This window comes from Dasypus novemcinctus, chromosome 15, assembly GCF_030445035.2.
Source record: "Dasypus novemcinctus isolate mDasNov1 chromosome 15, mDasNov1.1.hap2, whole genome shotgun sequence".
Lineage (NCBI taxonomy): Eukaryota > Metazoa > Chordata > Mammalia > Cingulata > Dasypodidae > Dasypus > Dasypus novemcinctus.
In genome coordinates this window covers 31,858,074-31,871,537 of record NC_080687.1, presented here as the reverse complement: position 1 = coordinate 31,871,537, position 13,464 = coordinate 31,858,074, and the positions used below count along the sequence as shown (strand labels likewise).

Here is a 13,464-nt window from a genome sequence, read left to right as displayed (position 1 = left end):
GGTATATAAAATCTATATTTTAAAATTTAAGACCAGCAAGATAGTGGCTGAATAAGGAGCTCCTAGTGTCAGCTCCTGCTACAGGGCATTTAGTAAACACCCAGAGCTATCTGGAACTAGCTGAAGCACCTGTTTGGGGCCTCCAGGAGGTCAGAAGAGCATCCTGCAACATCCTTGAAGGAATGGAAGGAGGAGACTGCCCATCTGCAGAGACTTGTAAGTAGAGCACTCCATGCCATGTAGCCAGTGCCCATCCTCCACTGGAGGCATAAGCCACCTCGGGAGCTGTCCTGCAGCTGGAATTGAAAGCTCCCCTTCCTAAAAACGGGGGAGGAAGAGACGGTTGGGCACCAGATTCAGCTACTGAATCAGCTACAGATTCAGTGGGCTAAAATATAATCCTGAGAACAGCTGAAGTTTGAGCCTGTCCAAGTCAGAAAGAGGCCAGTAGCCGCCATCTTAACTGTGTGCCTGGCAAGAGGGGAAATGGGCCAACTGAAAATCACAATGCTGGTGGGGACCGGCTTCTTTCCATCCAGGGCAGATTGCAGCTCTAGCCTAGGTCCCAGTGCCTCCTCCAGCAAGGAGGAAGCTGCGGGGACTTGCACCAGCCTCTCTGGGAAATTACTGGCCAAGCTGTGGAAGCTGTTGATTATCCTATTCTTACTGCACGAGACACCCCAGAAGCTATTCTGTGGCTGGAATTGGAAGCTCCATTTCCCAAAACCAGGGGAGGAGGAGACGATTGGCTGCTCATTTTGGCTACTGATTGCTAGACTCAGCTGGCTAAGATATAACCCTGGGAACAGCTGGGACATGAATCAGCCAAAGCCCCAAAGAGGCCGGTGGCCACCATTTTGACTCTACCCCCAGACTAAGGGGCAGCCGGGCTGACTGAAAATCACAGTGATGGTAGGAAGCAGTTTCTTTTACTCAGATCAGCCTTTCACCCAGATCAGACTGGGCTTCAACCCCACCCCTGGCAGGGAGAAGGCTGGCAGTCCCTGCACCAGGCTATCCAGGTAACTGCAGGTTGCTTTGGCTGGCGCAGACTGAAAACCGGAAGTCTACCTGGGCAACTGTGGTTATCTTGGACCTGCACTGCATAGATTGCTGCCCACACCTGCAGCTCCATCCCCGCCCCAGGCAGGGGAGAAAGGATGTGAAGGTTCATCAGTCTCTCTGGGTAACTACAGTCTAGGCCTGCACAACTTGGATTATTCCACACAGGTGACTCTGTCCCTACCCCTGGCAAAGGAGAAAGTTGGGAGATGCTTCATTGGTCCCTGGCACAATGAGGGCAGCTTGAGCCTCCACAGCTTATAGCATTAATTACAACCTTGGCTCCTACTGCACAACCAGCAAGGGAGAAAAGGCAGGAAGCCCTAAACTAAAGAAAAAATCTGCACCCAGAATAAATATTCTAGTAATCCAGATGTCAAGACACCAACAAAAAATTACAATCCACACCAAGAAACAGGAAGCTATGGCACAGTTAAAGGAACAAGATAAGCCTCCATATGACAAAGGATTTGAGATAACTAACTACAGATGTTGAAACAAATCTCCTTAATAAATTCAGTGAAATGGCAAAAGAGATTAAGGATTTAAGAAGACACTGGATGAGCACACAGAAGAATTTGAAAGCATACATAGAAAAATAGCAGATTTTCTGGGAATGAAAGGTGCAATAAATGAAATTAAAAACAAATATTGGAATCATAATAGCACATTTGAGGAGGCAGAAGAAAGGATTGGTGAGTTTGAAGAAATGGTCCCTGAAAGTGAACATACAAAAGAACAGATGAAGAAAAGAATGAAAAAAATTGAACAAGGTCTTAGGGAACTAAATGACAGCAAAAGGCATGCAAACATACGTGTCATGGGTGTCCAAGAAGGAGAAGAGAATGGAAAAGGGATGGAAGGAATATCTGAAGAAATAATGGTAGAAAATTTCCCAACCCTATTGAACATATTGACATAGATATCGGTGTCTAAGAAGCACAACCTACTCCCATCTGAAAAAATCCAAATAGACCAACTCCAAGACACATACTCATCAGAATGTCAAATGTCAAAGACCAAGAGAGAATTCTGAGAACAGTGAGAGAAAAGCAATGCATAACATATAAGGGATACCCAATAAAATTAGGTGCTAATTTCTCACCAGAAGCCATGAAAGCAAGAAGACAGTGGTCTGATATATTTAAGATACTACAAGAGAAAAACTTTCACCAAGTATCTTATATCCAGTAAGACTGTTTTTAAAAAATGAGTATGAGATTAGAATATTCACAGATAAACAGAAACTGAGAGAATTTTTAAGCAAGAGACAAGATTTTCGGGAAATACTAAAGGGTATGCTAGAGCCTGAAAAGAAAAGAGAGGAGACAGAGGCCTGGAAGAGAGTCTAGAAATGAAGATTTTATCAATAAAAGTAACTAAAAGTGTCAAAAGAGTGGTGAAAATAAAAATTGACAGATAAAACTCAAATAGTCAGGAATAAACTTAGGCAACAATGTAAAGCACTTGTATTCAGAAAACTGCAACTCAGTGTTAAAAGAAATCAAAAAAGGCCTAAATAACTGGAAGAATATTCCATGCTCATGATTGGAAGACTAAATATCATTAAGATGTCAGCTCTACTCAAATGGATATAAGATTCAATGCAATCCTGATAAAAACTCCACCAGCATTAAAAAAAAATTGAAAACATGATCATCAAATTTTTGAATAGCCAGAAACATCATGAAAAGTAAAAGTGAACCCTCATCTCTAGACTTTAAATCATATTACCTAGCTATAGTGGTAAAAACAGCATGGTACTGGCATTAAGACAGACACATAGACCAATGGAACCAAATTGATGGTTCAGAAACAGACCCTCACATGTATGGGCAAGTAATTTTTGATTAGCTTGTCAAATGCACACAGCTTGGGAAGAACAGTGCATTCAACAAATGGTGCTGAAAGAATTGGATATTCATAACCAAAAGAACAAAGAGGACCCCTTTCTCACACCTTATCCAAAAATGAACTCAAAATGGATAAAAAACCTAAAAATAAAAGCAAGAACCATAAAGCTTCTAGAAGAAATTGTTGGAAATATCTTCAAGACCTGGTGGAAGGTGGTGGATTCTTAAAGGAGGTAAGAGGAGGACTGAGGTGGACTACCGATGTTTAATGTACGTAGAAGTTTTAATTAGCTTTACTGTAAAAGTGTGGAAATGCATAGTGTGGACGGTAACACATAATGAGTAACATCTAGTTTACAAATGGGGATGTGGCTGAAAATGGTAGTCTAGGCATGTAAATGCCAATTTCAGAATGCTAGAGAATAATCTACTGAATAGCACAGTAAACCAAGAGGACGATGAGAATTGTGGTTGATGGTACATAAGCAAGAGCGGTCTTTGTGAGCTAGAGCTAATGTACATCACTACTGCAGGGTGTTGGGAATGTGGAGAAGCATGGAAAAAATACAGCTGGAGTGACCTATGGACTGTGGTTAGCATTGCATCTATGTGAAAGATGTATTGTGTTGCTAATGAGGCAGTATGGAAAATGTGAGCCAGATGTACACTATGGACTTGGTAACAATCGGATGATATTATCTCATCTGTAGCAAATGTTCCACCACAGTGTGGTATGTTGATGGAGGAGTGTTGTGTGGGAATTCTGCATATGTGCATGATTGTTTTATAAGTTTACAACTTCTGTCATAAAAAATATATTTAAAATATAATAATAGAGTGGTTGGAAAAACACACCAAATGTAAGATAAGGACTATGATTAGTAGAAATATTTTGACAATATTCTTTCATAATTTGTAACAAACGTCACATGACAATGCAAGCTGTTGGAGGTGGGTTGATGTATGGGACCCTTGTGTGATGTTATGCATGTTTACTTAGGAAGTTCACAACTTTTACTATACACTTAATTGTTTATGGATGTTCATATATAAATGATATAAAGGAAATCAGACTTGGCCCAGTGGTTAGGGCGTCCGTCTACTACGTGGGAGGTCCGCGGTTCAAACCCTGGGCCTCCTTGACCTGTGTGGAGCTGGCCCATGCACAGTGCTGATGCGCACAAGGAGTGCTGTGCCACGCAGGGGTGTTCCCGCGTAGGGGAGCCCCATGTGCAAGCAGTGCGCCCCGTAAGGAGAGCTGCCCAGCAAAAGAAAGTGCAGCCTGCCCAGGAATGGCGCCGCACACACACGGAGAGCTGACAAAACAAGATGATGCACAGATTCACGTTCTGCTAACAGAAGCAGACAAAGAAGAACATGCAGCAAATAGACACAGAGAACAGACAACTGGGGCGGGGGGGGGAGGGGAAATAAATAAATCTTTAAAAAAAAGATAATAATAGGGTTGGTTGGGGGAAAATACTTTGGTTAGTAGTAATATTTTGACAATGCTCTTTAAGCATTAGTTAACAAGGTTAAACAACAATGCAAGCTATTATTGGTAGGGTGAGTTATGAGAGTCCTGTATGATGTTATATATGTTTGTTTTGTAAGCTCACAACTATTATTATACCTTTATTGTTTATGTATATTTATGTATGAGTGGTATACTTCAATAAATTAATCAAAAAATAAAATTTAAGAGCATCTTGTAAAAATAAAATATTAGTCTTTAGGTAGTTTTTATAACAGATTTGATTACTGTATCTAAAGTAGAATATGTGTGGAAGATATTAAAATATTTGATCACAGCTAACTGAAATATTAATAGTATTTTAGTGAAATGAGGTTTCGATTTTATTGTTGAATTTACATAATTTTGACTGGGTAATCCATTAGCATGGTTCAGAAATAAATGTATGAACAATAATGATTTTGAAGTCTTACTCATACACTTGTTTTCCTTTGTCCAATTTCAAATTTCTACTTCCCTCCAGGTAATCACTGTTAGTATGGTTTGTCTTTTAGAGAATGTGTGTGTGTGTGTGAGGTTTATACTTACGTAAGTAACGACACACATAGAAAGGGGACTGACTGTGTTCCATTCTAGTTCCTGGAGCTAAGGTTGCATTTTAATAATGTACGTGTGGTCTCTGTAGGCCTAAAGATATTTTTAAACCTCACATCATCAATATTGGAGGCAGTGCTTTTACTTGCTTAGCAGAATTGCATTAATGTGATTTTATTCTTTATTGAAAGGATTCATCTTCTGGAAAGTGTTCTAGTTAAATAGTTTACTGTTAGTAATTTAATTTTCTAGGTACTAATTAATCAATTTCATTAATGATTCTTTTACCAGCTAAGTGACTACCTCTGGAATTAGAATATAAGACCTGATAGGAAAGAAGGCTGTTTTTATTGTTTGTTTCTATTCTCTGTCTTTCTAAGGTAGGGGAGTATTCTTGAATATACTTGTATTACTTAAATATATTTGCAAATAACATTGTTAGAATGAGTGTCAGTCACTTTTTAAAAGTTTGATACACAATTTTATTGTTGCATTAGTTTACTTCATCTTAAGCAGTTTGCTTATTTAATACTTTTGTATTCTAGGCAGTGTAAAGAAACAAATTTCCAAGAAAAAATCTTCAGATAAAAAAGGAAGACATCAGAGGGAGTATCCTCAGCATTCTCCTCTTGACGATATTAAGCAGCGCAAAGTATTAGACCTCAGACGATGGTAGTATTTTTATGACTTTTTTTATTTTTGAATTTTAAAAATATGTAGTATATATTTTAGTAATGATTTTGTTTTTTTATATTCCTATATTTTAGTTGTAGAATTATTTAGTTCTGAAAAGAATTTCTAAATATTTGAAGTGTAGAACAGACATTTGAAGTAGATTAATATTGAGTTATGCCAGCATTTCCCAGCTTTCCTGATAATAAGAATCATCTATAGAAGTCCACATAGCTCTTATCTAGATTTAACAATTGTTAAAATTTTAATGTATTTATTTACCTACTTTTTATTTGCCAAAGAGCTCTGTTACAAAGATGACATTTACTCAGTTGCTTAAGTATGCATCTCTAAAAACAGACTTATCCATCATACCACTGTCAGACCTAACAAAATTATATAAGATCTCCTTAATGTTTAATTCACGAGCTTAATTCTTATTTCCCAGATTGTCCTAAAAATATATTCACATGTAGTTGTTTAAGGCTAGACCTAACCATGAACCCATGAGTCTTTTTCTTTCTTGCTTTCTTTTTTTCAAAGAAAGAACCAGGGAATGAACCTGGGATCTCGTACATGGGAGGCAGGTGCTGAACCACTGAGCTACATCTGTGCCCCCATGAGTCTTTTTTAATCTAGAGCAGCCCCTTGTCACTTTGAGTTTTTTATTTGTTTGTTTTGCTTTGTTCTGGCTTTTCAGGAGATTGACTTTTTGAAGAGACCTTTCTTAATTTTGTCTGATTTTTCGCCTTTTTTAAAATCGAATTTACTTATCTGACCTCAGTATTTCCTGTAAACTGGAAGATATAAAGGCTTGATTAGATTCTGGTTAAACATTTTAGGCAAGAATACTGCTTAAGTGGTGCTGTGTACTGCATATTGCTTCACAGCAGGAGACACATAATGTCTGGTTACTCAGTATTAGGGATTCTAAAGTGACTACTGGATTAAGGCAGCGAGAGATAGCCCTATCCCACCCTATAAAGTTATTTTTTTCCCCTTTGGTGCCATCAAGTAATCCACGGGATGACAGAATAGCATCTTGCTAATATACTTTTCCCCATCAACTTTGCACTTAATTATTTTAGGTACAAATTCATTGATGATCCTTGCCTGAATCCTTGTAAAATGGTGATATTTCAAAATTATATCATTCCTTCTACCTTCATTATTTGGCATTTTTCTGATAAAAAGAGCTTTCACTTATTTTTGTTGGTTACCCTAATATACAGTTTGTATTCTAAAGAAAAATGCCCAATTTATGGTAGCTTTTTAAATATTACTAATCTCTGATTTGAGAGTTTTTATTTTAACTCTTTTGTATGAGGTTTTAAGGGAAACTCCTCTCATTTTTTGTTTGTTTGTTTGCTTGTTTATTTGTTTTATGCTTTAAGGTCAAACAATAATTTAAAAATATATGTATGTAATACTCTCTTTTTAAGTATATGTAAAGACAATTTTTATAACATATAAAACACTGTACAATAATCCCAAAGATTGAACTCTGGCAAAAATGTTCACAGGAGAAAAAAAAAAAATGGATCAAATGTGTTCCATTAGGACGAGCCATACAGTATATGATTAGAGGGTCTTTAATAGCCACCTAGCCACAAAGATCTCTTAGGTTGAAATTAATACTCATATTTAAACAGCTAAAGCGGGAGTTTGCCTAAATAAGGTCATAAGTAAATTACTTATTTGTTTCCTGGGGGTCCTCTGGTTCTCACAAATTAATTGAGAGAATTCTGATGAATTAGTTGCCACGATGAGTCTAGAGTAGGTAAAATGTCAGCAGGAAAAAATAAGTTTTGATGGGATTGATCCCAAGGATTTGTAAAGATGCATTTAAAATGGAAGGGAATGATTTAAATAATGTGGTAGAGTAAAGCATCCACCCTTCCCCTTGCACCAACAAAATAAAAAAATGGGAAACTCCATCTTCATTGAAACAAAGAAATTGCAACATCCCCAAAACATAGGCTCTAAAGCAGGGGTTCTGAACGAGGGGTCAGTGACCTTGAATGGAAATTCCAAGAAAACATTGTTCTTGTGGGGATGTGTCAGTACAGGTGTGATGTATTTATTAAATAATATACAATATAGTGTGGGCTTAGTAAAGTGCCTGTGGTTTTCACTTAACTGACAAAGGTGTCCGTGGAACCAAAAAGGTTCAGAACCCCTGCTCTAAAGAATGCTTACCAGTCTGTGAATCCTGGAGCAAGAGAAGAAGAACACTAAGAAGCACAGATCATCGCAGCCTCATACAATCAGATTTCCTTGAAAGTACTACCTGTCACAGCCCTGAAAGGCCCTGGAGTGTGATCATGTCATGTCAGGGGAGAAGCAGGGGAGTTCTTTTTTTGGAGATCCAGGAGAGCACTGCAGAAATGCAGAAAGAATTCTATGCTGACTGCTGTTCCCTTATCTTAGACCCCATACTGAATTCTCAGCCAAGGACACTGCCTCTAGCGAGTTGGGGTGGGGGAGAGGTGGTGACTGCTAGAGTGGAACACGGGACTGCCTGCATTTTGAGGTGTGAGAACACTGCTACCTTCTTGAATGCTGAAAACTGAGGGAAAATGACAGCTTTGATGATGACGTGTTGAAAAAAGCAAACCTGACACCAAAAGTCAGGCTCTCCCACCTCTCATTTTTAGGGCTACTTTCCAAACTAGTCAGCTCTTTTTCGAAGATGAGTAATAATCAGAATGAGAGCAGCAGCTCACTAACTTGTATAAAAACTGCAAACAAAACCAAAAAGGGGGCATCTGCAAAAGGCTCATACATCGTAGAAGGAGTTACTCAAGGAAATAAAGTAAAAATTCAGACAAAATACTTTATGGTATCAAAAAACTTACAGTTTAAACAATTTCTAAAAATGAGCTGATAGAAATATGATAACAGAAGGGGAGATATTGTTGACACACCCTTGGAAAGAAATGGCAGGAGAAAAAGAAAAACATTAGAGGTGAAAACCATGTTAGAAGCAAGGGGTAAAAATTACCACAGCAAAAATCATAATCGAGTCTATGGTAGGCAGGTGTGAGAAAGTCACACAAAGCCCATGTGCAAAAGAACAAAGTTATGAAAATGGTTATAGAAATATTTATATAGATAACAGGCAAAGGGTCCAAATATGAATAAATGCTATTCCCGAGGAAGAATAATGTTATGTATTATAATATATATATATTAATATTTAAAGATATTTAAAGATACAACTGAAAGAAATGTTTCCGAAATAAGGAAAGGGTGGAGGATGCAGATTGAAAGGGCAAATGATGTCCCAGGAAGAGAAAATGATACAGACTGATCAGCACCAAGGTCTGGTCTGGTAGACGTTACCGAACTTCAAACATAAATTAAGACTTAGGGGTGTACAGGTGGAAAAACAAATTGTGCAACTCGAAAATATCTCTTTGGTCTCAGTCTTCACCATGGCAGCACTAGCAGCCAGGCTCCAGATGAGTTAGTTTTCTCAGGGAGAGAAACAGTAACCCAAGGATTATATATGCATATTGTCATTCAAGTGTAAAAGCCACAGGCAGGTAGACATGCAAGAATTCAGGGACTACAGCAACCTTGGGCTCCTAATGATAAATAAGGATCTTAAACCAACCAAGATACTGAAAAGAAAATCAGGAATGTAAAAGCCATGGAAAACATTTAATGGTGCGCACTAAATCCATTTTTGGAGAATTCTGGTTACAGAACAGAATGTTCACTAGATCTAAAAATATATGAGCACTTAGGAAAGTTAGCTTCTTTGTGTGAAATAGGAGAGCTGTATAATTCAATGACTTTCTAAAGCTAGGATCATTTTTGTGGGTAGAAATTCTTATTTAAACAGCCTTGCAAATAAGTGTACACAAAATCATAATTGTGCTACTGATATATCTTTTGTGGCTCTTAACTGGTTTGTAGGTTTCCTAGATGACAATTAATATCTTACGTTAAGTGGTCATTATTGTATTTTGCTCTCAGTCTTAAAGGTCCTAGTTCAGTCTGTAGACACAAGGGTCATTGCTGATCAGTGTTATGTGTCAATATGCACATTATATTACATATACAAACATAAATATATGTAATTTTTCTTTTTATATTTAACTTTTTAAGTAAGACTGCTTAGTGGTGATAGACCTTGTTTCTCCTTTCCATTTTGACCACTTATTAGCATAGTCCTTAGAAAGCACTTAAGGAAAGATCATTTGAAAACCAGCCTTATTTGTTCCTTAATATTATATAATCTTTTTTTACACTTTTTTTCACTTCTGCTGATACAGAGCCATTTGAAAAATTATCTACATTACTTAGAGCAACTAAATTGTGCCATGAAAGGATTTAAAATCCTCTGTGACAATGAAGCTACTGCGTCACGGCATCTTACTCAAGGGTTTTAGATGGACACACAGTAGGTAAAAAATGAGCTTTTTGGTATGAGTTGAAGAATCTCTCTGAAAAGTTGGTATATGGGCAGTGATTTTTGTTTTTTCTTATGTTTGAAGTTGCAGATAATCATGTGTGCAGTTCAACAAGTTTACATCAACATATTAAGAATTTGTGTCTAAATTTACATACCAATTTTTTTTCCATAGTTTGGATTACATTCATTTTAGAACTTGGTCTTACTAAGTTACTTCTTAAAAATACATGATTTATTGTTATGCACTTATGATTGGTGCTTCATAAGTATAAAAATATTTTAAGGGTATATTTCTATTATGCCTATTTTCTGTTTGTTCAAATGAAGAAGACAATCTTTTGTTTTCTCAGGTACTGCATAAGCCGACCACAGTATAAGACATCTTGTGGTATCTCCTCATTAGTTTCTTGTTGGAATTTCTTATATAGCACAATGGGAGCTGGAAAGTAAGTATGTCAATTTATTGATATCCCCAAATTCCAAATTTAAAAGTAATTTGATCTGTGTTTTCTATAATGTCATGTTAGGAATAATTATATGAATGAGAAAATACCACTATATTCTGTTTTAAGCTTTTAAGCTAAATTATATGCATGTATTATTTTTTATAAAATAAAAATTAACTTAAAATATTACTGAAATTATTTGCAAATCACACAGACATTAACATCGAGACAGTTATATTTATGTATGATTGAAATTGTAAAATGAAAGGTGATGTTTCTTTTGTAGTCTTCCACCTATTACCCAAGAAGAAGCTTTACATATTTTGGGCTTTCAACCCCCATTTGAAGATATTAGATTTGGCCCTTTCACTGGAAATACAACACTTATGAGGTATGAAGCCCCCACTTAGAGGTGATACCTTGTTTCTAGTTCTGAAAAATACTAATACTGTAGATGTGTGTTTCATAATAAACTGTGTATTTAGCTGCTGGGCCCCAACCTCTAGTAGACATGCCAAACTTGAAATATGCTTAAATTTCTCAAGAATTGGAATAGTGTCATCTTTGTTATAGAACTATTGGTATAAGCAAATCTTCTTCTTATTTTCAGATGGTTTAGACAAATTAATGACCACTTTCATGTGAAAGGATATTCTTATGTTCTATATAAGCCACATGGGAAGAATAAAACAGCTGGAGAAACTGGTAGGTAAAAAAAGAGAAAATTTTATGCACAAGCACATATACATAAGTACATAGACGCATACTTATATGCTTTAGGATCCATCTCAAAGGTTGGCTGACTTGATTCTTGGGATATTATGTAAACCCTAAACACTGTCCTTTTTATACCTCTTTATTCAGGGGAGAAATAGTAGTAATGTGTAGAGCACTACTCAATATTTAGTTGAACTCATTTACCTCTTCTCATCTTTTCTTATAGAATTTTAAGGCATGTCACATTTTAGTGCATTATTAGTATTTGGGTCCATGGTGTGTGTGTGTGTATTAGTAAAACTTTTGGAAAGCGGTATTGAGTTTGCAGTTCCTCTTCCTAAGAGGGAATGGAAGGATTTTAGAATATTTGCTGTTAGGTTACATGTGCATAAGAACATGTAACAACAGGACAGTGGACTCTGGAAGTGACAAAGTTGTGTTCTAGAAAAGTCTTGGTTATAACGGAGATGAATGGAGTTTATCTTAAGGATTGTTTTAGTTATGTGCTAATGAAATAATTTGTATTATTTCAAACTTCCATTTTTAAAATTATCATAGTAATCTTTGACTTTGCAAATCAGAAAATTACAATGTAGAGAGGATATTTGATTTACGAAGGTCAAGGACTGAACATAGAGTAGAACATAGTATCTCTGTTAACCTATGTTAAGAGTTAGGCAAACTTGGAGCTACACATCTTGGTTCCTGTACCTAATAGTTTTGTCTCTTAGGCTCTCACTTGCTGACCCCCAGTATAGACCTCATGTTTCCATGTTTGCACTCACCCCATAGGGTCAATGTGTTGATTAAAGAGGATATATTTGTAATGTTCTTAGCAACTGTTTGATACAGAGTTAATGTTTTTTTTTTTTTTTGGTTTTTAGTGAGATTGTTGGCACATCTCTCTCAGGAAATGATCAGGCAATTAAAAGGATGTATTTGCTAGGTTTCTAATTTTCATTTCAAGTATGTTCAGTTTGCTTTTTATATCGACTATTGTGTTTCAGTTTTTTTAAAATTCATTATTTTTAATTGTGAGAAACAGCTAGTTCTTTTTCAAATTAGTTTTTAAAAAATAATCTTTCCTTATTCATATTTACAAGTCCCTTTTATTTTTAAATTTATCAAACATTTGATCTAACATCTGAGATTTTTTATGTATCTGCTTCTGCTGTTTTTCTTATCTTTACTTGTGTGGGTTAAAACTATAATCTGTTTACCTGGATCTCTTTTATTAGGAAGTCTTTGAGGTCTGAGTTGAATTTAAGAATCTTCAGAATCTTTAGAAAATATTTACATTTAATTTTGTTTTGGTAGAGCTTTCATTTCATTGCTGGGTAATTCTTTGTATACCTGATCCTTTCTTCAAGAAAAATCTGAACTCTCTACTTGAGGGCTGCACCCAAATTCCTATTCACTTATGCATCACAATGCCTTGTAATAGATGCTCAACAGAAGTTATTTTAATCAAACCTTGGTTGAGGAATGAAGCAGGAATTCAGGAAGGGATCATTCACATTTCTGGCAGAGAATTTTGTTGTTCTCTGTCCCAAAACTGGCATTCTTTTGGAAGTACTTCTTTCTCATGATACAAAAAGGGAGATACTTACTTTTCCCTTTCTTTAGCTTGTCTTGTCTTCTGCTCTCTCCCTACTCATCCCCCTAATTAAATAATCATCTGCATTTCTGAATTAGCCCCATCACTACTTATTTTTAACGAGTCAATTTTATTTGTACATATTAAAGCATACAGTTCATCCAAAATGTACAATCAATGACCATCACTACTTTTTATCAGAATGCATGGCATCCTATTGCTACCTCTTAGATTCCCAAATTTCTAGATGTTATGAATTCCTGAGTTCAGGAAATAAGTTTTTAATTAACTTTATGTCTTTAGAGCTTAGCAATAACTTAAGAACTTTTCAGAATCATTTCTTAACTGACTCATAGGATGGACTCCTTTATATCTCTTTTAGTAGACTGTGGATTCTTAGATCAAAATGTATTTGTGGATGAATAGAAAGAATCAATGGAGAGGATGTCAGACATTGGTGTAGGATGCAATGGAAATGTGCTATAATATATAGTTCTTAGGTTTGTGTCCCAATACTGCACTATGAGTAGGACCCTGGGAGACTCCATCCTCAGCACACCAGCCCAAGACTGCTGCTTCCTCGTACTTGCTAGCCTTACTGCCTACTAAATGTAAGAGTATTTCAT

General features: G+C 36.3%; 1 protein-coding gene across 1 annotated transcript in view; it reads left to right on the top strand.

Moving 5' to 3' along the window:
• The window catches only part of ERCC5 (ERCC excision repair 5, endonuclease), a 71,964-nt gene that overhangs the window by 8,359 nt on the left and 50,141 nt on the right, over positions 1-13,464 (top strand). The window contains exons 3-6 of the mRNA XM_071208210.1: positions 5,529-5,655; positions 10,429-10,524; positions 10,811-10,915; positions 11,135-11,229. Of these exons, the coding sequence (XP_071064311.1) occupies positions 5,529-5,655; positions 10,429-10,524; positions 10,811-10,915; positions 11,135-11,229 (423 nt within the window). The remainder of the gene's footprint in view (positions 1-5,528; positions 5,656-10,428; positions 10,525-10,810; positions 10,916-11,134; positions 11,230-13,464) is intronic.